This window comes from Lactuca saligna, chromosome 5, assembly GCF_052625555.1.
Source record: "Lactuca saligna cultivar CGN05327 chromosome 5, ASM5262555v1, whole genome shotgun sequence".
Taxonomy (NCBI): Eukaryota; Viridiplantae; Streptophyta; class Magnoliopsida; order Asterales; family Asteraceae; genus Lactuca; species Lactuca saligna.
Genome location: NC_136421.1, coordinates 108,262,356 through 108,290,194, shown reverse-complemented (window position 1 = coordinate 108,290,194; position 27,839 = coordinate 108,262,356). Strand labels below are relative to the sequence as shown.

General features: G+C 33.6%; 2 protein-coding genes across 2 annotated transcripts; both read right to left on the bottom strand.

Moving 5' to 3' along the window:
- Positions 1–1,804: 1,804 nt before the first annotated feature.
- On the bottom strand, positions 1,805–3,554 carry LOC145045583 (uncharacterized). The gene is made up of 4 exons (XM_078993903.1): positions 3,277–3,554; positions 2,658–3,160; positions 2,550–2,568; positions 1,805–2,333 (listed from the first exon to the last, which is right to left on the bottom strand). The coding sequence occupies exons 1-4, from the start codon at positions 3,552–3,554 to the stop codon at positions 1,805–1,807; spliced, it is 1,329 nt and encodes a 442-aa protein (XP_078850029.1).
- A 21,327-nt stretch (positions 3,555–24,881) lies between these two features.
- On the bottom strand, positions 24,882–27,015 carry LOC144998114 (inactive beta-amylase 9-like). Its single transcript, XM_078957927.1, has 3 exons — positions 26,687–27,015; positions 26,016–26,498; positions 24,882–25,909 (listed from the first exon to the last, which is right to left on the bottom strand). The coding sequence occupies exons 1-3, from the start codon at positions 26,927–26,929 to the stop codon at positions 25,040–25,042; spliced, it is 1,596 nt and encodes a 531-aa protein (XP_078814053.1). The 5' UTR covers positions 26,930–27,015; the 3' UTR covers positions 24,882–25,039.
- Positions 27,016–27,839: the final 824 nt, after the last annotated feature.

Genomic DNA, 27,839 nt, shown 5'->3' with positions numbered 1-27,839 from the left:
CTCTTGTATGTACAATTAAGTCGGTGCCGTCCCGCGATCCTGAGAAGAAAACCTAAAACACATAACACATAACATGCTAAGCACAAAGCTTAGTGAATTCCCCAAAATACCACATATAACACATATTAGCCACTCGAGGCTATAACTCTGTGGACCCTCTGGTCTTAACTCTGTGGACCCTCTAGTCCTAACTCTGTGAACCTTCCGGTTCTAACTATGTAAACTCTGGAACATACACAGCATAAATCACATAGAAATAATGCAGTACATCACAATCACATAAATAACTTACAATATACAAGATACAACATAAATCACATAGAAATAATGCAGTATAGTGAGAAGACTCACCTCGGATGAAGAACAACTCCTATAATCAATGCTGCTACGCACCGTACATTAACTCTGTGCCAAAGCCACAATAAATCTCAATTAAGAGCTAAGTCAAACCTCTCAGTTATTGGGTCTAAAGATAGACCACCTAACAGCCCATTAATGCCATAAGCCCATTAGGCCCACCAAAGCCCAATAATAAATGGGCCCTCACACGGCCCAATTCCCAACCAAAAAGGCAAGCCCAACCCAAGGGCCCCAAAGCATATATATACACTCCATTGGACCAAGACTCTATTACATGAAGCCCAAACTCCAGGCCCAACACTTAAGGCCCAAAACATAACTCAAAAGCCTACAGAAGGAGTTAAGCTGGGCATACCTCCTTGGTACGCTCAACGTACTTAAGCGCGCCAGAAACTGATCGGGGACCTCAACCTACTACGTTGCGTGTTCTGAGATTTACGTAAGTCCTAGACTTATCCTTCCTCTATTTCTGGTCTGAACAGGTTAAATCATGGGCTCATATCATAGATCTAGGCTCTCTACTGCCTCTTAAGTCATAAAGTTGAAACCTTTAAGCCTTTACGTGGCTATAAAGGTCACCAACCACTTCCAACATATAACATCTTTCCACATTAAGCCCTAATCTCAGGCATGACTTAGTCTCAACGTCCAAGATTGGATTTTTATGAACCCACAACGCATAATACACTGAAATAAGGCAGATTCTAGCTTATGGAGGCCATTTGCTCAAAAAGTCTCCATATTGGGAGCAAAAACCCTAAAAATTGGTCCAAGAAGCATACAACCATAATAACAAGGAAACTTCTGAGCTTTTTACCTCCAAGTGAAGCTTCTCACTCTGTAGAACCCAGATCCAAGCTTGCACTCCAACTTCTAGTCTTCAGAAGAATCTCCTCTTCTTCTTTACTAACACACAAAGCCATTTTTAGCTCGAAAAACACTCACACCAGCTTAGAACGAAGGTTGGCTCTCTTTTAGGGTTTCACTCACTCAAATGGTGGTTAAGGATAAGGCCATAGCCTTCTTTAGATAGGGCTCAAGTATGAATTAGGGTTTTGCATCTGGGTCGGTTACACCCAACGTAACTTTGGTACGCCCAGCGTACTTCATGGAGTCAGTGTTTATTATAAGCGAATGAGTACGCACATTGTACTTGTTCAGTACGCCCAGCGTACTCCTTTGCAACATTTTCCATTTAGGGGCTTCTCTTGACAATTTGGAGAAGAGGAAGGGTTAAACAGATATACCCAATTTCCGGGATGTTACACAAAAGTGCTCCAATTTCTTTCACACCCTGAAGAACTAGTTGTTAAAGAAAGTATCCTTGTAGCAATCTTTCTCAATTGTGAAGTTGAGGCACCATAAGCTACCCACCAATTCGCGACAAGTTGAAAGAAAACATTGTTAAATTTATTATTTTGGAATTTTATAAAATAAATACAATTTAAAATATATTACACGGATCAAATTTGTCGTAGTTTACGTCACATCCTTTAATTGCAATTTCTCGACTAAAATTTTCTTGTATACCCATGTAAACCGGCAACTCAACCATCACGATATGGTTTTGCAAAGAATGATCTCCCGGATATATTGTATCGACAAAATCAACAATCGCATCTGTCACATCAATATCATTTTGGATCTCTGGATTCTTAAAAAGATAATATGGATTTAAAAGGTAAGCCATCAAATGTAAGGGTGTATCAAGCCTACCTTTCATCTTTTTCGAAATGATATCCATAATAGGCTCATACGCTTTTTTATTGTTTCCCAAAGCAATAATAATTTCTTCTTTCACATTTTGAATCTCACTATATACAAAACCCATTGATGACTTTCGATCCGCATCAACCATCCGAAGAACTTTCACCAAAGGGGTAAAAACCATTAAACATAATGCTACACCGGTCAAAAATGTGGCTTTTACCACCATGTCATATGCAGCTTTCCCTTTAACGGTGTTTCTAAGTCTACATGATTCCCATTCAACGCTTGTAAACATTTGTTATAGTTGGGCCTTTTTATCGGCCAAACTTTGCAAAGTAAGAAATGTGGAAGCAAATCTCGTGACTCCCGGTCGCACAATATCTCTTTTCTTGGTAAAGTGTCTCATCATGACCAAAGTTTTATGATGAGCATAAATAAACACCATGAGTTTTTTTGCATGGTTGAGAATTTTCTTATACCTAGGTAGCCCGCCAATACCTTTTAAAATAAATAAAACATTAATAATATTATTCAAAATTAATAAAAAAAACACTAAATTATAAAATTAGCACAATTAAAATTAATACCTTCATGCCTAAGATTGAGGGTATGTGTTGCACAAGATGTCCAAAAAATAGTTTGTCTTTTTTCCTTTAACAACTTGGCCGCTCCCATATTATTTGATGCATTGCCGGTCACAATTCGTACCACGTTCTTGGGGCCAACTTCTTTGATGCAACTTTCAACATACTCATGTATGTGTTCCCTTGTGTGAGCTTCATCCGATGATTCTTTAGATGACAAAAAAATGGTCCCCATCTTTGAATTAACACATAAGTTCATGATGCTCCTTCTCTTTCTATCGGACAATGCATCCGTCATTATCGAGCATCCATTAGATTTCCATTCATCTTTGTATGGTGTCAACAAATTTATTGTTCTTTCTACTTCTTTCTTTAAATATGTTTCTCCCATCTCATATCTACTTGGAGGTGGTGCCCCACGTCCAAATTGGCCAACCGCCTCCAACATAATTTTGAAGCTATCCTTTTCAAAGGCATGAAAAGGAATGGCACATTCATAGGCCCATCTACAAATATATTCTTTCACACAAATCATGTGTTCCTTACGAATAGCATTTGACACATTTTCTTGTTGCTCTTTCCCATGTTTGAAACATCTTGGGGATTGATAGTGTTTGGAAACCGATCCATAGGCCCAAAAGAACGTTTAGCCTTAATAGAGCCAAATGAATCTTCCATCAAATCATCATCGATGGTAATGGTTTCATTCTCACTACTTCTAATATTCACTTGTGCTCTTAAAGACTCATTTTCATCTACCTTCCCCTTCTTTTTATTTCGGTTATCAAGAAGAGAATTTCTACATTTTATTTGGTCAATTTTTGTGGCCTTTGGGCATGAAGAAACATTTCCCTTAATTTGTGCAATATGTTGTTTTAGTCTATTGATTCCCCTGCCCATCTCTTTATTACATAAAATGTATTTCACTCGCTCCAATTTCTTAGGATTCACACACAATGCATATTCCAATCCAGGATCATTTGATTTGTGTTTAAGATTCTCTTGAGCTGCAGTAGATCCCGTAGACGGGGTTGTTGTGGTTCATGTCATTACTTCAGTTACAAATCTATCTAACACAAAGTGAGTTAGTGAGTCTAAAACACACGCATTGTTTCAGAAAACAAAATAATATCATATTGTCAAACAACGTGATAAAACAAAATAACATACAATCATATTACATACTATGATACATTGATCACTCTATTATTCTATTACACAGAAAGTGATAAAACAAAATAATATGCAACTAATATAAGTCTTGTACATAGAAAACAGGAAAAAAATACATACAAACTGTGAAATAGATACACACCATAACAGTAAAATATGAAATACACTACCACTTGTAAAGAAATCACGAAATACACTAAAATACTAAATACGTACACACCATAATAGTAATGATTTTCACAAAATAAGTACACTGATACACAAAAATCGACAATCTTAACTCTTAAGGTAAAAATGAGAAACAGGGAGAGATTTCTTGATGTAATTCACTAATACACAACGAGATAGATGAAATACATTAACAGTAGGACATTGTGGGAGTTCTTGGTGAAGAAATCTGAAATCCACATCGAGATAGAATAACAATGTAACAATAGAGATATAGAAATCCAAAATCGGGTTCTTGAAGAAATAGGAAAAATGCGAAACATGGATATATATATATATATATATATATATATATATATATATATATGTGTGTGTGTGTGTGTGTGTGTGTGTATATATATTATATATATATATATATATATATATATATATATATATATATACACACAAACTTAAATACAAAAAAAAAATGAGTTCTTGAAGAAGAAATCAAATCATCAACACAGCGATATATAGTGAGAGTAGGAAAGAAAGAACCTCGATCGCGATTCACGACTTAGGAAGAGAGGAAGTCAGGAACACAACATCGATATTAATTACCTAGTATCGCTATTCACTGGTAGCCTGGTGCCTTGGTATCACAATTCACGATTCACCATTAGAAGAGAAAGACGCGAGAGGATCGGTCGTAGAAAAGATGGGGGGAACCAATATTGGAATGCCGCTTGTTTTTGGGTTTTAGGGTTATTTTTTCAAAGTCAAAAATAAGTTTTATTGGGTTGTCAATTTTTACCCTCATTGACCGACTTTGAATTTATTGACTAAGTTTGACTTGTTGACTGAGTATCTTGAGTAATACCGAGTTGGAGCGAGGTTGACCGAGTTGGAGCGAGGTTGACCGAGTTTTGATCGGGTTTGACCAAGTTTTGACCGGCTTTGACTCAATCCGATTTTTTTGACCGACTCGACACTTCTCGCCTCAGTAGATGCCCGATTCCGAGTACTCGACCTAGTACTCGGCCGATTAATCCGATTTTTACAACACTGATTGTACCACATGCTCTTCAAGATCCGTAGTCATGTTGTAGGGCTTCATACTGAGAGTTTGGAAGCGATTTGGGATTTCAATTTCAACAATGGCAGTAGAAAATCTTGAACTCATGTGGCTTGTTGGGGAAAATATTGGTATAAGTTGGACTACTCTAGTCATAGATTATAAGGTCATAACCCAAGCCCATTACCATTTTGGGCAGAACAGAACTACTAATTCTTTGATTCCAGTTAGTAAGAGGGATCTTGAGCTAATAAATAGACCCTAGAAACACTTGAGATCATTTGTCTTAACTGCTTAAGTTTCATGGCCATGATCGGGCTCATTCCTGCATCAAGATCCATAGAGTTAGTAGTAAAAGTATTAATGTTCATGAAGTTACTCTGATCCTTGTTATTGGGAGTGATGAAGGTTTTGTTGGGATCCTGAAGCATAAGAGCTCGCTCGTTTGGAGTTGCACCCAAAGTGGGAGTTGGGGTTGTCGTTGAGGATCCAATCTATCGGTGGCTCCCTAAGGATAATGTATTGTCAAAGATCAGGATTTTAGGCTGCAAGATCGAGGATGCTACTTCTTGTGGTTTATGGATCTCTGTCCTCATCCTTTTAATTTCCTTCAGTACCATCCTATTGTCCTCTTGAAAATGAGAAACTTGGCGTTCCAGTATCTTCATCATAATGAAGAGCTTTTTTTGTTGGAAATCACTACGAGAGGATCCTGAAATCCTTAGGTAGTGATAGGAGAGGTGTTTTTCTTTGATGCTTCTACAATCTTCTTAGGAGCTCCGCTTAGAGGTGGCGGATGGTTTTTAGAGGAAATGGTAGGAATGGAGGAAGATGATAAGATTAGTTGGGTAGACATGATTCTCGAATGATTGTAAATACCACGGCCCCACGGTGGGCACCCAATTGTTTTGGTCAAAATTTAATTAAATAATATTTAACCAAGATGTATGAGGGGTTGTGGTGTTTGAGGCAATGCAACTATTGAATAGTAATCAAAATGAGACAAGTGAATTACAAGGAAATCCCTTGACCCTTGCTAGGATCTTCGATATAAAACCTTGGGAGGTGATAATGATCACCTGGTTTGTTGTATTTATTAATTTTGAAGTAGGTTTACAAAGATAATGAAGATAATACGAGTACAAGTGAAATAATATAGCTAATTGTATGTGTATTATGCGATTTACATGTGTTATTTATAGTATAAACTAAATAACAAAAGTCTGATATTTTTGGGATCCTCCTTGAACAAGTATTTGCATGTTGTTTGACTTGGTATTCCTGGTTCTTAAGCTTAGTTAAAATGATTCTTCGTTGAGAATGAGTCTTGTGTTGACAAATTTTTCACATGTGAGAAAAAAAGAATATAGTCATTAAAAGTGGTAGGAAATATTAATGATGATAATCAGGATCTTAAGATATGTTTAAGGATCCTGCAACTTCAGGAATATAAAGAATCTTGAATATGATTCTAGGATCCTGGCCCTTACACTTATCAGAGCTATTAAGTTTAGATGCAAAACATAAACATCAAAAAACCTTAAGTTTATCAAAACTAGGAGAAGATTTATAAATAAGATCATAAGGAGAAGCACCATTTAGAACCAAAGTGGGAAATCTATTTATGAGAAAAACACTAGTTAAAATAGCTTCACCCCATAACTCAAGAGGTAAACCTGATTGAAAAATCAAGGATCTAGCCATGTTTAGAATATGTTTGTGTTTCCTCTCCATAATACCATTTTGTTGTGGAGTATACACACAGGAAGCCTGATGAATAATTCCTTTAGATTCAAAAATATATTTCATTTTATTGTTAAGAAAATCGATACAATTATCAGACCTCACAACTTTAACTTTGACTTCAAATTGATTAAACAAAATGTTGAAGAAAACAAAAACACAACCAAAAACTTCCTCTTTAGATTTTTTAAGAGTTAAACCCATGTAGCCCTAATATAGTCATCCACTATACTTAGAAAAAACATATACCCTTATGATGTAGTCACCCCATAAGGACCCCAAACATCTAAGTGGATGAGTTCACCAAGCTTGCAAGTAACATGTTGACCAGTTTGAAAGGATTCTCTAGTTTGTTTGGCCTTATGGCAAATATCATAGGGAGGTAATACCTCATCACTAAATTTTAGTTTATGTTTTAAGGAACATAGAGCTTGTTCTTAAGGATGTACTAACATATTATGCCAAGTAATTTTATACATATAACAAACAGTAGAGTTGGAACTACCAAAAACATTACCTGAAGGTATACTGTCTAAATGTCATAGAGACCTCCAAATTTTCTACCATTCCCCACCATCTCCTTTTCCCTACCATCTATTTTGACTGTAAACCTTGAATTTTACAACTATGTTCATTAAAAACTACTTCATAATTACTATCTCTACAAACTTTGTGAACAAAAAACAAAGTTACATTGAATTCAACAAGAATAATACAACAAAGAGAGTTACAGAAACAAAACCTTTCACATTTCCAATTCTTTCAAAGAGAGTTAGAGAAACGAAAATTTTCACATTTCCAATTCTACCTTATTTCATCTAAGTTTTCTGGAGAAATTTTCAATCCTTTAGTCAAATTGCTTAAATCACGGAGCTTGACTCTCTCATTGCTTTTGAGTTCTTCACCGATTTTTATGTTTCCATGTCCCTATTTGTTGGGGTTGCATCTTCAAGTTAAAGATGGACCGCGTTGGTGATGCTATGATGTTTAATTTTTCAAAATGGTTATATTTGATGTTGATGATGTTTTATTTCATACTCATTGCTGTGTAAGAATGTTAGAGCGACTTTCTCCATGGTCGCAATAGTAATCATGAACGAGTTCTTCTAGTTTGTTGCCAGGGTTTGGTAATTGCAATCTTTTCAAAATAAAAAGTTTTTATTATTCATTCGTTATAGATTAATGTTACCAACTAATGCCTAGATTTTGTTCCCTCAAATGTTAGTCGCTAGAACTTCTTGTCCTAATATTCGGCTTGTTACAAAAGTCACAACTCGAAACCACACTTCTTTCCATATAATCTTTCATTTCGTCCACTAAGTTTAGGGCTTCCATAATGCATTGATTTATTTAGAGTTTAATGGGTAAACACGCGAAATATAATGCATTAGATTCATATCTTCCACTTACTTTAGGGCATCCCACATTAGCATAAGGATGTGGGAGATTGGAATGCAAAATAATTAAGGCACATGTGTTGATGTTGATTTTGTTATGTTGTTTTGCTTCAAAAGCTTGCCCAAAATGGGTCTCTAACCCTCCAACAAATCTTGATTATTATGTTAAAATAAGGATAAATTGCACAAAAGACACTAAGCTTTCAAAAAAAATTGTTTTTGACTCAATGTTTCTTTTCAAGTTAAGTCGCTACATTTTACTTAATTTTTCAATTTTGACACCCAGAAACTGGTGTCACCAAAAAAAATATCACGTAATCATCACATGTCAGCACTGCATCATTAAATCAGTAAAGTCTGACACATCACCATGCCACATCAGCTGACAAATGGGTTGAGTGGTCAAATGGTCAACATTGAAACAAATTGGAAAATATAGTGTCAAAATTACCCTTTTTTTGAAAAATCAGTGTATTAATTTTAGAAAATAATGCATTGTCAAAATCAAAATTTTGCTTAAGCTTAGTGTCTTTTATGCAATTAACGCGTTAGTTTTACTCATATGCAACACTGATATACGTATAGTATATATAGAATATAGAATGTCAAGCCTAATCCTTCCAAGGATTACAATTCTAGCCCAAATGCATTTTGTCTCACTTGATACATTTTATATGGTGTATTCACAAAGACTTATAAGGCCTTGAAGTTTCCTACTTCCTTCCATGTGGGACAAGGTCTCATAAGCAAAGTTCCAACATTCTGAACCAATACATAGCGAGTATATTCCACTGAAAAATAAGAGCTCGTAAAACATTAAGGGGGTGTTTGGGATTGCTTATAAAAAAGGCTTATTAGCTTATTTGCTTATCCAATAAGCAAATAAGTTGAAAATGTGTTTGGGTAAGTGAAAAGTGCTTTTAAAAAGGGCTTTTTAGTAAAGGAGAATAACTAGTTTTTAAAAAGCAAGAGAATCATGGCTTTTTTGGGATTATTGACTTTTTAGCTTTTACCATCTTAAAAACCAATCAAAACACATTTTTAAAACTGCTTTTAGAAAAAAACCATAAGCCAATAAGCACTTTTCTAAAAAAGCACTTTTAAGTATAAAAAGTACTCCCAAACACCCTCTAAACAAATATTGATGTCTTCTTTCAATCACAGAGTTTTGTGGTGGCCGTTTTATTCAGGAAAACTGATGTAAAACTCCTTTGGAATGAAATAAATCAATGAATGATAATTCCTTTGCATCACCAATCTAAAATTATTAATATTATAGTCAAATCGAGTAGAAACCATGGTGAAGAATCTAGAAATGGTATCTTGTACTTCTGATTCATGTTTAATAAGGTAAATCCAAGTGAATCGAGTACATTCGTCTATAAGGGAGGACGGAGTCGAGGTTGGGTTCGTCGACGGTTTAGGGAGGTACCACCGGGTCATGGCCCTTTCAATGGCGGGTTCCAGCAGTTTAGGGAGGTGGTAGCTCTTGTGCAGGTTGCTGAACCCACTTCAACCTTTACTCTCATGCATTGAGGACTTGGAAAGGAGATATGGCCTCACAACCTATACATCCAGGTCTTCCTCATCGCGATTTCTCTATAGCTTCCAATTGAAAATAAAGACAGAAAAGGAGCCCTAGGTTTAACTTGGTTTGTTTTTTCTGGGCCCAATTTTTATCAAATAGCCTTTTGTAGAAAAAAAAATTAGTGTGACTAGATTGACACAAGTGAATGTGATATTGTATTTTTTTGCTATATAATTTTGTAAACATTTCATTTATTTTAAATGCATGAATCGTTGTTTTTTAATGGTTTTAGAATTATTATTTGTTTTAAATTAGCAAAAGTTTTTTTTATAGAAAATATGTTATGTTTTATTCAATTTTATAGTTTCTAATGTAATTAAATAAAAAATAATGATATGATAAGTGGATTGAATGAGTTAGAAAAGATAGGGTTTCCATATGTTGTGGGTTGAAAAGATAGAAAAGAAAAGAGAGTGAAATGTTGATGTGACAGTGGATTGAATGGATTGGGAGGAAGGACTCCCTAAGAGTAACAAAATATATGTGATCTTGATACGTAAAAGCTAAACGCTTTTGCTTATATAGAGGGAAAACAGAAAAAGTATGGCTTATCTAAATCCTTGGTAAAGGACATATATTCGACAGGTGATCAAAACATCTATTCCATTGAATTGAAATTACATGAACACAAACATCGTCAATAATGTGTTGGATAATTATGGGACCACTTCATAAATATGTACGATATATTATTAAATCCAATTATTATGGTAACAGTATAAATAGTTAATGGACCGATTTATAGAATATTCACTTACCTTGTGGGTTGAGTTCCCGGTTTGACTCAAGATCCTTAAGATCCCTTCCATCTCTCCATGTGATGAGGAGAAATCAAGACACACAAAATACATATGTAAATTCGTTTAGGGTTTGCTGAGGGATTCTAGAGAGAGCTCTTGAGATCAACTGGAAAACCCAACCCTAGTTCTTCATATCCAAAGATTATAATGAAATCAGGTATGTAATCGTTCTTTAATGTTCAAGTTTTCTTTTAAGCAGATTCGAGATTAAAGATCTAAGATTATGCTTCCGCGTTTTATGTTTTGGTTATCAAAATAACCAACAATTGGTATCAGAGTTTAATCGAACTATTATTAGAAAATATGGTTATTTGATCGGTTTGAGATCAATGATAATTTTTTTTTAAGATCGTTAAATGGTTTTCATAATTGAACATACCTGTTTCTCTTACTATTTCTTCGTATCGTCAAGATCTTATTATTATTATTATTATTATTATTATTATTATTATTATTATTATTATTATTATTGGTTTCATTACAAATAAGTTTTCTTGACAAGTAAGGAGGGAAAGAATGAGTTGGATTGTGACTCTTGTTTTCTTTCGGATTCAACTACCCTTATGTATGAATGTATACATGTCAGGAACGGGTTTTGTTCCTAAAGCAACTTTCGTTTTTTTGTTCTTATGTATTTATTTGATTTTGTTATGTGACGGAACGAGTTTTCTTCCCAAAGCAACTTTCCTTTTTTTTGTTTTTATTTATTTATTTGATTTTGTTATGTGACTTTGACTACACAAGATTAGCTATTGGGTATTAGCTATTATACAAAAGTCGTTCATGCTATTATCAGTTATATATATATATATATATATATATATATATATATATATATATATATATATATATATATATATATATATATATATATATATATATATATATATATATATATATATATAGGCTTAGGTTATTCTATTCAAAGTAATTATTGTGTTATTATATGCATAAATGTGGGCCAATCAATTTTACTTATTTTAAGTAAGTGATTATTACATATTATTGAATTAAATATAATTCAAAAATATCATCTATTCTAACTAGGAGGGTATTTTAGTCAATTAATATAGATTTAATAACGGAAATTTGCATATTTTAAGGAAAATTGCATATTTTAAGGGAAAATAGATTATATTAATTTTAAAAATCTGATTGTATGGATGATAATTTTCTTAATTCGTAAAATTTTGACGGAATACGTATATCTATATATTAAAAAATAACAAATATGATTGAACCATACAAGAATAACATTCTGACATAATATATATTTTGATTTAATGAAATTCTTGAAGAATAACAAAATTTTGGATAAAAGTTAAAAAAAAAAAAAAAAAAAAAAAAAAAAAAAAAAAAAAAAAGCATTACATTCTTAGAAAAGAAAAAAAAATTACATACTAATCTATAAGAAAGTTACACTTATTAATAACAAATAAATACAATATATAAATCATTCTACCAGATTATACTATTACATATACTTTTTTTAATAATATTGTATATTATTCTGCTGGAATAATCCATTTTTTTGGAAGATTGGTGGTCATTATTATCTTCTTCCCATAAATTGTTCATCTTCAAAACAAAATCGAAATTCAAGATTCCATTCCAGTAGAATGCTGTAAGTTTCATATGTAATATGTTTTGCTTTGATATCTCTCGTTTCTATTTAGACAGAATCGGAATTCAAGATTCCATTCCAGTAGAGCTCACAAGAATCTAGAAGACAGTTTTACTAACAGATGCGATCAAATAGGATGTTAGTTGAACACCTAGGTATGTACAGAAGCCCTACATATAAAACCTAAATAGAAACATGATAAGATCAAGTATGATCGAATTTATTGCAATTGAACAAAAAAGAAAAAGAAAAATCTAAATTTGAAAAAACGAACATGTTCCATGGCACCACCGGAGCCCCCTGTAACCACATTCATCCTTCCCCTGCTCCATTCGTGAATTCTTCTTCCTTCTTCATGTGTTGATGACAATCAAACCATCCAAGAAAACGAACCCCTTTTCCCCTCATATTCTTCGTTCTCTGCTATTCCCATCGACCACAAAGCCTCGTCGCACCCACCTCTTCTTCTTCCGTCGCTGCTCCTTCCCATCTCCCCCTTTGGCCTCGTCAATCCCGAGAGATACCCTCTTCACCATCGATTAAAAAGAAACATATTAGCCGCCTGCGAGATTCCTCATGATGGGATCGGTCGGATGTGAGGGAACGAGATTTAAACTGGAGAGATTAGGTTAAAAGTCAATACCATGATTATAGGGATTATTTTTTGAAGTTATTAATCATATTACTAAATTACCCTTATTTATTTATTTAATTATTTAATCTTTTGTTTAATTTTGATTGACCCACATTTATACATACAATAAAACAATAATTACTTTAAATACCTGAAACTAACTCTCTCGCTCTCTCTCTCTCTCTCTCTCTCTCTCTATATATATATATATATATATATATATATATATATATATATATATATATATATATATATATATATATATATATTGATTCATAGTTGGATTTAAGTCTTAACCTTGTGCTGTACAAATGAATCGAAATTATGAATATTATTATAACAAAATAATTTGTGTGTAAAGTATATTGGGTAACAATACTAGCCACACTATTTGACTATACCCACTTAAAGGTACGAGACCCATATTTTTGTTTATTTTGTTACTAGGTGTGAAACCCGTGTATTACATGGGTTTATTAAAAGAAAGTTTTGGTAACCACAAAGACCATGTTTATAAAAAAAAAAGTACCGATTGAGTTTGTGACCTTTTGATAAACCGCATGGACTATTTATGTATTTTGGTCTAAATTAATGTATACTAGTAAAATTAATTAATGAGTTCTGGAATGTACTATCTGTATTAATATACATATATATTAATTAATATATTAATAGAAAAATGAATTCAAAAATAGAAAGTTACTATATTATAGCCCGCGTTAAACGCGGGAAACGCATAAAAAAACATATAATCGTTTATAGATACTGTATAATGATTATAAAAAAAAATATATGGTTATTGGTATTATTGAAATGTGTAGAAAATACATTGAAAACGATAAATATATATAATCATTGAAAGATCTCTTTGTAGACATCATTTTTTGTTTTATTAGTTGAACGACTTTCCTCGTCTTATATAGTTATGATATTTATATATTTATAAACATTTTAATTAGACGTTCCTTGTATAATAATGTTACCTAATTTAAACATATATTGACAATCAATATACCGTTTTTTCTATTGCATTAAATATTAACAACTATTTCATTTTATCAAATAAAGTTATGTAATATAATTTATAAAATGTTAAATGTTATATAGATTTAATTTTAGTATATCATCAATGGAGATTCTTTTCTAAATCATGATTGGTTTATTTTAAATTGATTATAAATATAAATGCTAGCTTTTATGTTTGTTCTTATTTATTTAGTGTTCGCAAAAACTTTGCATTAGTTTTGGCGTAACTTTGAATAATTTTAGTATATCATCAATTTAATTGATATATCTGTCAATTATATGAAATATCAAATAATAAAATTTCATTACTATTATGATACTTTAGTTTATATATTGTATTTTCACTAATCTTAACGGTCTTATTTTTTCTAATAACTGTAACGCTTTTACTAAATGTACTTTTTACAAATCTCATAATATCTTATAATTTTAATCTTACTTTATAATTTTTCATAACTATGTTATTTTCAAGATTGACTGCTTTAATAGTATTTTCTTTTCAGTCTATTTAATTTTATATTTCATTGTACAACATCATCGTTTGTATGTATTCTGAAATTTCACTTTAAAAATGCTTAATGTTTACACCTTGATATTAATTTTTTTAATAAACTCATGTAATAATTATGGAATATATATCTCATTTTAATTAACATTCACTTCCTTTATTATATCAAATTTTACTCATTAAATGGATATACTTTTGGAAAATAATACTTATAATAGGACAACATTATCTAAAACGTAAATGTTTGATATACTTTTGGAGAAAAAAAAATCAAGATCATTAAAATATGTATGTATGTATATATATATATATATATATATATATATATATATATATATATATATATATATATATATATATATATATATATATATATATATATATATATATATAAAGAAAATACAAATTTAAATTTGTTGAAATTATGGATGAAATTACTAGCGAAAATTTATTTTGGAAGGAGTTGTATTTTGTAAGGTATAACAATATTACAAAATTTGAAATATCTATATTTGTTGTGCAAATTAATAAATTTTATTGTTACTATACGAAGATAAAAAAGTAGGTTGATATGATATACAAAAACATAATAATTTCAATGATATTTTAGAATCATGCCAAAATTAACCAGATTCTTATGACATAAAAAAAATTTTAAAAAAAAAATCATAATCATCTCTAATATATAAAAGTAACATTTTCGTAATTAATGACAGTTCCCAAGATAGTTAATTTTTGTTTTGTTAAACGTACCTGATACATTTTCTTGTTTATTTGAAAAGTTTCAGAAAAGTGGTTAACTGATTTCATTTAATTTGTGACAAAGAAAATCGAAATATATGAATACATACATTTGATATAGGAACAAAAAATGATCAAAAAAAATATAAAAAGCGAAAGAAGGTACTGACCTTCTAGCGCACAAGAGCGAATGTTGATAGCAGAGAATGATGATGAAAGTTATCAGCAATATTAACGATGTTGTAGGAGAAGGTTTGAAGAAAAGAAACGATTGAAAATAAATATGAGTCGCGGATTCAATGATGAATCGTATATGTATATGATAATTTGAATATGATTTTTCGGTATTAATGATTTCCTAATAAAAAAACATTTTATATTACTGGTTTACTAATATAAAATGATTTATATTAATGGTTGATATTAAGGCCTTGATTGAAATGATTTGTTAGTAATATATTTTTAAAATCGATCATATTAAAATTTTCATAACTGAAAATTCAAGATGTAAAATATGGAAAGCTTTTATTGGAATTAAATACATTCCATTTCAACGAATGTAAGTTATTGATTGATGATTGGAAAACATTTATTATAATTAAATACATTCCATATGGGAAAGATGATGTCAGCAATTTGATCTAAGGGTGTTAAAAATAAGATTGAAATACAATCAATGGTCCAGATTATTTAAAATGATATCATAAAGTTTCTCTTTTAGTAATATTTAAGATTATGTACATTAATTAATATATTTATAAAATTAATTAATATGATGCGGTATTTAATAGGTGAGATTTGAATAAAAAAGAAAAAAAAAACTATAAAAATGACAAGTGGATATTAAATAATTCAAAAAAAAAACCTAGAAATTTACAAGTGTCAAAATGAAGAAGAAAAAGACATGTGGAAAAATCATTTTTATTTATTAAGGTAGATTATTATTGTGTAGCATTGTTGTAAAGGGGTTAAATGAGATTTAAATACAAATTAAAGTTTACTTCACTACTTCACTTCTGGAGTTTCAGTAATAATGTCAAAGGTTTGTAGTTTTATTTGATTAAATTTTTTTATGATTATTAAAGTCTAATATAGAAACCAAAGGGCAAAGACAATAGTCTACATATAAATGGGTTTTATAAGGTATCTAAAAATTTTAGATACTCACAATATATTTTTTAAATTTGTGGACTATAAAACCCAATTTTTTTTTATTTTTGGATTAATGTAAATCTTGAGCATGATAAAACCAATATTTTTGTATGTACTGTCGATATTTTTGCTATAGCAAATCTTCGTATTATTGATAATGCTGATTGTTGCTATTATTTAGTTATCGGTTGAAATATCATTGCCATTTTTTTCTTCTTATAAATTATTGGGGAATTTCGAAATTAGGTTATAGGAAATCTGGATCACAAATAGGAATCGTGTGATACACTTTCCTTGTTTGATATTTCGACCCTAATTGCCTTGGGTATCACGAAATCCAAACTAGGATAATTCCTGAAGAAACGATTCTGATATTAGGCACAAAACATAGAATCAATTTTGAGAGAGAATGAAGAAGAAAGCGTCCTTTCAGTTTTCTGTGTTTCAACGAAGTCATATATTTCCCGGACTTATCCACACAACGGATAAAACAAGAACAATTTTCAACTTTCAGAAAATACGAATTAATCCTTGAATTTGTATCTTTAAAGAATGACAAATTAGTCCTCGTACTGTTCTAACAATGTTCAGTAAATACAAGTGTGCACTCCCACACCTCCTAACTTGTATTATAACTAAAACACTATTTTTGAAACACTTGTTAAATCCATTACACTAAAATATATTTGTGATTAAATCACCAACATAAATTTCGTCATATTTTTGATGGAATACTTGAACCTTTTGGCTTATAAATATTTCATTTTGGTGATCGATATAATATTGTTACCCAAATAACCTCTATTATTTTTAATCAATTTGGTTATATGATATTTGATTATGTGAATTGTATTTCACCTAAAGGTATACCTTATACATAATGTCACACGACAAATATTCCAGGTTGTCAATAAACTACAATTTTGACATGTTTATTTATTTTCAGAGTAAATTAATTGACATGATACATCGCCAAACTGATATCTTTTGTGAAAATTAATTTATAAAGAACTTAAATTTTATGGTTTGTGTTTATTAATGCTGATATTAATCGACCTAAAGGTAGGTTAATATTTGGTCGAATAAATACATGTTTGACGATAAATATGCGATAATTTTTAGGTTACATGTCATTAATAAGTCAATCCAAAGAGTTACTTATTAATTAACATGCTATATTGTCAATTCTTATCAAAATTTATAGTTTATGTGTTTATTAATGTAACGACCCAATTTTCACGTCCAGAAATTTCGTTTTTAAAACATTACTTTAGAAAATGTTAATAGATAAAAACATTGTTTGACCAAACTACATCACAACATAAACCATGTTCAAAAGTCAAGTCATACAACCAATCGAAACATCAGAGTATAAATCCCAAGGAAATCGAATAAATGCAGAACCCAATGTGTGTGCATGATGTGCCGCTACCGAGCCAGCTCCTTCCCCTTCGATGAAGAGGTACCTGAAACCAAAATTGTAAACTGTAAGCACAAAGCTTAGTGAGTTCTCCCATTATACCATAAACCATACAATCACATAACATACATAAATTGTCAGACATAGCTGGGTGCCCGATCTACCCCTTCGGTCCTCTCGACCGGATACTGCCTAGCATATCTGGGTGCCGGCCTCCCCTTCGGTCCTCTCAACCGGATACCGCCTAGCATATATGGGTGCTGGCCCCCCCTTCGGTCCTCTCGACCGGGTACCTGGGACTATTTCACCCCCTACTACTACCACATAGCACATATATCACATAGTCTATCTAGCATGGCTGGGCATGACTGCCCCTTCGGCCCTATCGACCGGTAACCTGGGGACTATCTCCCTTACTATCAATAGCACATAGCATCATATCATACAAACACATAAACATATCACATGTATTAACAACCCTAGAAGAATATCACATAGACAATCATCTAGTCATACATCTCCTACTGGTGGGTCGGCATTGTGGCCTTAGACCCACCGCTGCTGGAAGGTAACTTACCTCGGAGTAGCTGCTGATCCTCGTGGGAATAGTCTGAATGCTGCTTCTGCTGTTCCGGAAATCCTTCGGCTGTATTCCCACCAAACACTTAGTCAAAAACTGCTAGCTGACCTTTAGGTAAAATGACCATTTAACCCCTACTCATGCCCTAAGTCAAAGTCAGAGTCAACTTCCAGTTGACCCGACTTGCCGAGTTAGCTCGCCAACTCCCCGAGTCCATGTCCAAACGACTGACCTGAATTCTGTTTCTACTCGTCGAGTTAGGCGTCTACTCGACGAGTTCTCCTTCCAAACTGATGTACAAGTCCTTCATCCCACTCGCCGAGTTGTATGAACAACTCGCCGAGTTCATCTTCATCCGATGAACAAGTTATAATGCGACTCGCCGAGTTGTATGAACAACTCGCTGAGTTTGATCTTGATCTAAGGAGATTGCCTTGAACTCGCCGAGTCTGGGCATCGACTCGCCGAGTTCCACTATGGGTGAGTTCTGGCTTCCAACTCACCGAGTCCCTCCTGGACTCACCACGCGACTCGACATAACAAAAAGGGGACAAACCTGGAGACTCGCGACTGGACTCGCCGAGTCAGATGAGCGACTCGCTGAGTCCGCTCCATGCAAGAGCTAAAAATGTGATTTTGCTCGAATCCAAACCATGTTATTCGTAGATCTGGGTTCCTAGAGCATGAATAACACGTAAAGTTTCCAACTTTACATGTAGATATCCATCTATGGGGATTTTTAGGGTTCAAAATGCACCAAAAGAGTAGATCTAAGGTTTATATGCAATATGGGCTCATAAAGGTAGTGGATCTGAGCTCCTGGAGCTCAACCATGCTTGGATCTAGGGACCAATCAACTGATTTTGAAATATTATGAACATACAAGCTTGGAAATGAGCCATGATGGACTTTAATGGGGCCATAAGCATGGAGACAAGGGGAAAATGAGCCATACCTTAGATATCACCCAAAAATTGCTCCCAAGTGCTTGACCTCCTCTTCTTCTTCTTGATCTCCTTCCCTACACACTCTAATCTCCAAGAGGACACACCAAATGGCTTCAAATCCACAAAACAAAGCTTAGAACGAGGTATATGGCTCTTAGGGTGAATGGGGGCTGGCTTAGGGGCGGAAAGGGGGATTAAATAGGGTGCAAACCCCTGAAACTTAGGGTTTCATCCAACAGCGGTGACTCACCGAGTCCAGGATATGGACTCGCCGAGTCGCCAACTTAAACGTGTCCCAGGTCCCGTCCCTACTCGGCGAGTCGGACCTATGACTCGCCGAGTCCAAGGCTTAAAAAGGAAAAATACTCAATCAAGATTTACATACCAGGACCCAGGTGCTACAATTAATGCGGATATTAGCCGACCCAAAGGTAGACTGATATTTGGCCGAATAAACATATATGTGGTGATAAACATGTGATTTTTTTTTTCATGTGATTAATAAGTCAATCCAAAGAAAGGCTTGTTAATTGGCATCATTTATTGTCATTGTTTATCTCTAAAACAAGATTATCTCTTGCAAGTTAGTATTACCGTCCAAAGACTTGATATTAATGTTGAGTCGATATCTTGTAAAGATGTTAAAAATTGAATTTATTGATTTCGGTTTATGGATTAATGAGAATAAAAATAGATTTGCTCATGTTTGAATTATGGTATTATATCTGCTAACATTGATCATATTTATGATTCATGTAATCAATGAGATTAACTTTAAGGAATGGAATGAGGACATTATGTTAGTTCTCAATTGCATGGATATTGAGCTTGCATTTTGGATAAAGCAACATTCTTTGAGGATGTTGAGTTAGGGGGACAAACGAGGTTAAAACATTGTCCTTAAGGAGGAATGAATCTTGATTCCTATTATTGGTTTCGATAGTATGCAGATTGTGAATTACTGATCGACAATGTTATTCAATCTCCTATTCTGAATACACAAACTCAATAACCTCAACTTTGGATATCCTATGTGTGGTACTGTCACACCCCAAAACCAAGAATGGCGGAAACGTTCTGGGGCGGAGGACGTCATGTAAAGTATCACAACACAGTAAATGTAAATAAGCAAACAACATCATCCATTGCATTAAATATAAAATTTTAATACAAGCGTGTTCTGTACAGTTTTAGACACCAAAAATATAATGTGAATAAAAATAATATGATGAGTCTTAAATGCGCTCCATCTTCTCAAAAGTTGGCATCGGTACCTGTCTACTGATGACCTGAGAATACAAGTTATTTTGAAAGAGTTTATCAGCATTAAGCTGGTGAATTCATAAGTATTTTAGTGTCGATGTTGTTATCAAAATGTTTGAACCTGTCGTAAGTATAAGTTGTAAATTGTATGTAAATGTTTGTAAAAGTTTGAATCTCTCAGAAAAACCTATATCTTCTATTAAAGTAGCCTTCTACCAAGGCTTAACTGTTTTGTATGCTCGTTTGATGTAAAAGTGTGTAATTTCCCAAGTGTAACTATCTTTTAACAAAATATAGTTTGTACATTAAAGTTTAAGTGAGGTTATCACTAAAAATGTAATGGGTAAATCGTTGTAGTACTGTAGTTTTGTATTATAGGAACTACTGCTGTACTAACTACCTTAAACCGGATTTATATTAAGGTATCATGTGATAAATTGCACCCTACTATCGACTGGTAACAACGACATAAAGAACGGTCGTAATAACGGAATGACGTTTGGCACCCGCAGACCTGCAGGTCCGGCTGTAGCTAGCAGCAAGGTGTAGGATAGTCAATCCAGTATAGATCTATACGCAAACTCAACGCTCTCCCTCCAAGAGAATTCTGGCTATAACTCAGGTCATGACATTTAAGGCATGCTCCGATACAGTAGATCACAATCGTTATCGTTTTCTTGTATATGTAATGAAATGTTTCCCGTTCTAGTATAGTTGTATATGTTCTTTCTCTAGTATAGTTGTATATGTTCTCTTTCTAGTATAGACTCATGAATGAACTGACTCATTGACCTAGTAGTTGTAATAGTATGATTCTGTGTTACCCCGATGGTAACTTACTAATGGTGGATCTAGTACGTATGAATATGGAAGTACCTTTACGTCTATATACGTATATTTGATATATAATTAATATGGAAACGACCTTCGGATGGTCACCCGGAATTCCACCAGACCACATCCAAATCGAGGAAAAGGAAATAGGACAGGTGGCTTTCCTAAGCCCTTTAAACATTATTTATACATCTATACCTATATGGGCATGCAATTTATAAGTAGTAAAACAAAGTTTAAGTAAAAGCATTTGATAAGTAAAAGAGTTTGTAAAACATTTTGAAGTGAAACAGTTTGATAAACAGTTTGAATAGTGATAAAATCATTGGTTTCCTAGTTATTAATCACATGTGATTAATGCAATCACATGTGATCGATGCAATAACTATAAGTATTTAACTTGTATTCCCCCCCCCCCCCCCAATAAAGTATTTAAACATTTAAAATCATTTCAAAGGTTGATTTAAAAGGGGTATGAACTCACATGGAAGTTTGAAGATAGCGAGATTGAAAACCGGGCAGAGTTTCGTCTCGGGAAACGGATTTTTCTCGGGATTCTCGGGAATCTCGGGAGTAAAATCGACCCTCGAGACTTGAGCAAAAAGACTAGAGCTTCGGGTTTGAACGGGCACGGAAAACGAGGCAAGATCGTGAGAGAAAAAGAGAGAATGAGCAAAAAATTTCGGAACCCTCGCACCCCTTTTATAGGGGCGCTGAACCGCCTCCGTACGCGGGGCGTACTGGCGTACGCGACGTCATCGCTTACGTATTTCGGATGGGGTGGGTCGGATGGGACGGCGGGTCGGGTAGCTTCGCATAGGGCGACGTGGACGATCCGATGCCCTTCATTCGAGTACGCAGGGCGTACGAGAGTACGCGGCGTGTACATCGGCCCTATCTCCTGACTCCCCTTCGGATATTACCAAGAATAAATAATTATTTTTATATTTATTTTAATTAAACTTCTAAAATTCATATCTTCTTCATACGAACTCCGTTTTCGACGTTCTTTATATCCCCGCGAAGGTGAGACTACGATCTACAACTTTCATTTAGATTCCGTTGGCAAATTCCAAAATTATTTTTATTATTTATTTATTAAAATGACGTGATTAAGGAATTTCTTTAAAAATTCATAACTTCTTTATCTGACGTCGGTTTTTGCCAGATTGTTTACCGCTGAAATACCATTGTCGAGACCTTCGATTCTCGTTTAGGTCATTCCGGCCAAAAGTCGCTCGATCTCCGATTCGAGTTTTTAGTTGTCTGTTGCTAAGCCGAACTTGGAAAAATCATAACTTCAATATACGAAGTCGGATTTGGGCGTTCTTTTTACGTACTATCATGGTTTAATGACATTTAAACATAGAAGAATTTAAATAGAAACTTTTTGGACATTTTATTATCAAAGTTAATTTTATTAACTCAAAAGTGGTTACAATATTTGACTTTTTAGGTCACTACAAAGAGTTTAAATATCGGGTTGTTACAGGTACCATATTTTTCATAAATTTGTTATCTCTTTTGGTTTTGGGGTAAATAGAGTAAATGATTTTGTGTATCATAGATTAAGTGAGAGTAAATTTATCTTTCTGGTTTTGGGCAGATATCTACGCAAACTAAGTTTGGATAATAAGAAAGCGGCCAAATTGATTTTGAGATATCTATATATAACAAAAGAATATATGCTCAACTATAGGAAATCAGATGTTTTGGAGATCATTTTTATTAATGATATGATTTTATTAGATGCCAAAATGGTTACCGATCCATATCGGGATACTTTTACATTTTAGAATGACGAGCCATTTCATGGAATAAACTTTAGTAGCGTCTTCCATAATGGTTGAATAATTTGTACATGGAATATGGTTACAAAAATTCATCATGAGGCTACACATTATTGATATTGAAAGACCACTAAAGTTGTGATAATAAGTTAGTAATGTTATATTCCAACAACAGAAGTTCTATTAAGTCAATGCATATTGACATCAAGCTTCCTTCTATTAAAACAATAGTGTAAAATGGAAATATATAGCACATATGAACAAAATCCATGAAAGCGGATCCGCTTATAAATGGATTACCTCCCTAGGTCTTTCATGAGCATACTACACATGTTGATGTGATATTTGGTTTTAGTGGGAGTTTTATGGTGCTTTATGTGTTGTTTAACAACAATTATGTTTTTCTGTACAAAATTAAAAATTCGGTTAACTCCATTATTAGTTACACTTATTTGAAGTTTGATCTCACGTCAACTTAAAGAGGAACTCGTTGGACATCTATTTAGATTTTAAAACCACACATCATGTTTAATCTATGTCGTTAGTTATATATGTATATGTGACCATTGATAGGTTTAGTTACGTAACTTGTAATGAAGGCCGCTTTGATCCTATACTATTATGATTAGTGGACGAGATTGTTTAAGGGTACCAATCTTATAATAAGATTCATTAAAGCGCTTATACAGTTGTACGTACATTTATATATTCGTGGTCCAGTGGGAGATTGTTGGATAATTATGAGATCGCTTCATAAATATGTACGATATATTATTAAATCTAATTATTATGGTAAGAATATAAATTGTTGATGGACCAATTTATAGAATATTCACTTAGCTTGTGGGTTGAATTCCCGGTTCAACTCAAGATTCTTAAGATCTCTTCCATCTCTCACATTAGGGTATATCTTCATCTATATATACATGTGATGATGAGAAATCAAGACACACGATATACATATGTAAATTCGTTTAGGGTTTGCTGAGGGATTCTAGAGAGTACTCTTGAGATCAATTGGAAAACTCAACCCTAGTTCTTCATATCCAAAGATTATAATGAAATCAGGTATGTAATCGTTGTTTAATGTTCAAGTTTTCTTTTAAGCATATTCGAGATTAAAGATCCAAGATTATGCTTCCGCGTTTTATGTATTGGCAAAATAACCAACATAATGTTCTTCAAGTAAAGCTCTTCTTGCACTTTACTCTTTCCAATCATCCTCTTATCCTTGATCACATGTATAGAAGCATAATCATGATACAACTTAACCATATCACTTTTCTCATTGATGATAGGTGTGACAGAAATCAATTTCAATTTGAATTGTGGAACAAACACCATTTCTTTAAGGAACAAATGAGCATTGATCCTTATGTTAACCATCAAATTGACTTGAAGAAGCATTTTATTTTGTAAACACACTCTTATGTCAACAATTTTCTGAACGTTAATGAACATTTCTTGATAGAACAGAATTCTGCATCGAAGGTTGTTGATTAACAAAATGGAATTATTACAATTATCTTTGGATCCATTTGTAAACATGAAACCAATGGATTTCCATGAAGCCCATAACATTTATCTTGAGTGTGGCTGTTCTTCTTGCAATGTAAAAACAAAAACGGAACATCTGATGAATTTTGATCATTAGGAAGATTCAACATATTGAATGATGTAGATATAGTTTGAACTCTATCGTATTGAATGAAAATAATGTCTGGTGAACAATAAATCTGAATAACAGTGAAAGAAGTATAATTTATCGATTGTTTGAAGAAAAGATAAAAGAATGAATCAAGCATAAGCTCACTTGATGAAGATTATGAATTGTTATGAACATTTACATTAGATCGTATATATACACATATACCTAACTAAATTAACAAAACTTAACTACCACCCAATACTTAAGTACAACCCTAACACCGTAAGGTACAACTCTATGCAGCTTGCATCTTTAGGTTCTTACCGGGTACAAATACATCACTGTCTCTCCCATTTCCACCCAAATCGTCAGAATCCAATTCCAATTCCTTAAGTCTCCTAACAAATGCTGAAAACAAAGGAAAGTTTACAGGCGAAAAGAACTGAGCCCCCATTCTCTGATAAACAAACACTTCAACTCCATTCCCACCCACCAAATTCTTCCTAATCTGTTCAAAACTCTGACTGCTTCCTGCAATCTCCAAATTCTGACCACAAACCTCAACTCCATTCCTTCTGCGACCATCTCTTATCTCTTCAAGAAGCATCTCAGGACTCGAACACAACTCATTTGGCTGTTGTTCATCCAAAAGATCCATTCCTGGCAATATCATTCTACACGAGTTTTTATGAAATACTTTTATTATTTCTTCATATCTGTTCACGGTGTTACAAAACCCTGCTGCCACCTCAGCTGGATGGGACCGGGTTCTGTACCATGAGTGGATAAGAGGAAGCTTTCCCGACAGTATGACTGGAGTGTCGCTAAAAGATGAGGCAGCCATTGATAGGATCTTGTCGGCGTGAGATACAAGTTGGGTTGAATACCATGAAAGAAAGAAATCCCCGTATGGAGTCTCCCATGATCCTTCTTCTTTGAAGAAGGTGTTGATAATTGGGTGTTGGTTGTAACTTGGGGCGTCGTGTGGACCTGAAAGTCCCCAATTTGGGTTTCCATGATTTTCGGAGTGTTTCTTGAGATTATTCATCATATTTTGATCGTAACATTGAAATTCCCCTGCTCCTAAGCCAATTTTATTCTTGTATTGAGCTTGTTGAGATGGGTATCGAAGCTCACCATCTGGGCCCATACCGATTGTTATGCCCTGTAAAAATTCATCGATCAGTAACAATGACATTGACAGAAAGAAGATACTCATTCATCAATTTTGACGTTGAGGTTAAGAAAAGGGAGCTTGTTTAACTACTTACTGTGATTGTGGAGCCCATGAATGAAGAGAAGGACGTCTTGAAGCTCTCCACGAATCCTTGATAGACATTCATGGTGGTTTTGCCATGAAAAACAGGAAGATCGTCAACACTAAAAGACAAACAGTCTTTATAACGCTTCCCTGAGCGATCAGCAAAGAAGATATCCGGTTCAGATTCCCCAATTTCAGAAACCCATTTAGGGAGGCGGATGTTTTCATGTTTGCAGCCATGGAAGCAGAGGGTAACATGAAGCTTAAGACCCGCTTTTTGAATCATGTCTACAAGAGTAAGGTAGCCCGACCATTGGTATTTTCCCATTGCTTCTTTCTCTGCAACTCCCCACCAAATTGGGAGCTCTACACCTTCCACTCCTAATAACTTTAAAGCCCTAAGTCCTGCTGATATTGCTCGTGAATGGTTTATTGCGTGGCAATCAGACACTGAATTCATCGGCAATCCAACGTATAACTTCACGCCATTTTTCTGCGGATTCAACAAGTATGCATAGATCAAAAAGAGCTCACAAAACAGAATTAAATCGCAATATTTTTTTATTAATCGAGTGAAAGAACTACAATGAAGTTTAATCATCTAATTCAAGTGAGCACAGTATAACCAACAATCCGAATCTAGCAGAACTTTCTTAAAGAAAATTAAGATTAAGAACTTACGGGATTGGAAACCGGGTTATCATTGGAAACCGTGGTGGAAGCAGCAGGTTGAGAATGAGAAAGAGATCGAGCAGCCACCTTGATGTGAAGATTAGGGCATCTGATTATTTGACGAAAACCCATCTGCGACTTGGTGCAGGCAGATGAAGTAATGAACATCAGATTAGTGTTGCTATAACTATTGCCCATTTGAGAAAAATCTCCTCCGGTGGCCTGAGAACTTGAAATCAACGACATTTCCATGCTGAGAAACGAAAGCAAAGTAGTAAAATGAAGAATTTGGATAAAGGAGGAAGAAATGGATAGAGTTGATTTGATTTGATTTAGGGGGAGAGAAAATGGATATATATTGGCCCCAAAGGAGACGGAGAAACGTCAGAATTCCACGTGTCATGTTCTTAGAGAAGCAAAACCTTGAGCCGCATACTTTTTCACTTGCTACTTGCTAATCATTTTATATTTCATGGAATAATTTATTAAATTTTTAAATAGAATGAATGAATAATCCGAGTCAGAAGATTGTGTACCAATAGAAATTAGGGAATTTTGCATGGTGGTTGCGAAGCTTGAATGACGTGGAAGCAATAGGTTGCCCAGTAGCAACGTCAATGAGGCACCGTTGACCCCATACTTTATTGAGACTTGAGCCAAGATTGATCCGTTGTGGTTAGGCAGTAATTGATGAAGTGAAGGGGATATTACCGTCCCCTACCGGTGAATGTTACGTTGATTGGAACGGTGAATGTGCTGTAAGTACCTTTTAATTGATTTTACCCTACACATTAATTTAACCGATCTTTTATATTTGATTTGATGTCAGTTTTTTTCTCTTTTTGTCTTTTGTTGTTTTTTTTTTTAATAATAATATCATTATCATTATTATTATTATTGTAAATTTCGATAATCATATAAAATTCGGATAACATTTTAAAATTCGAACAACATTATAAATTCAGACGATATTATAAAATTTGAAAGACTATATAAAATGGAACAAAAGTAAAGTTTGTTTTCAATCCGCATAACGCACAACGCAAATGTAATAACGAAACAATTAATGTATCAGTGATAAATAAAGACAAACTTTGTTTTTGTTCCGTTTTATATAGTCGTTTAAATTTTATTATGTTGTCCAAATTTATATTGTCGTACA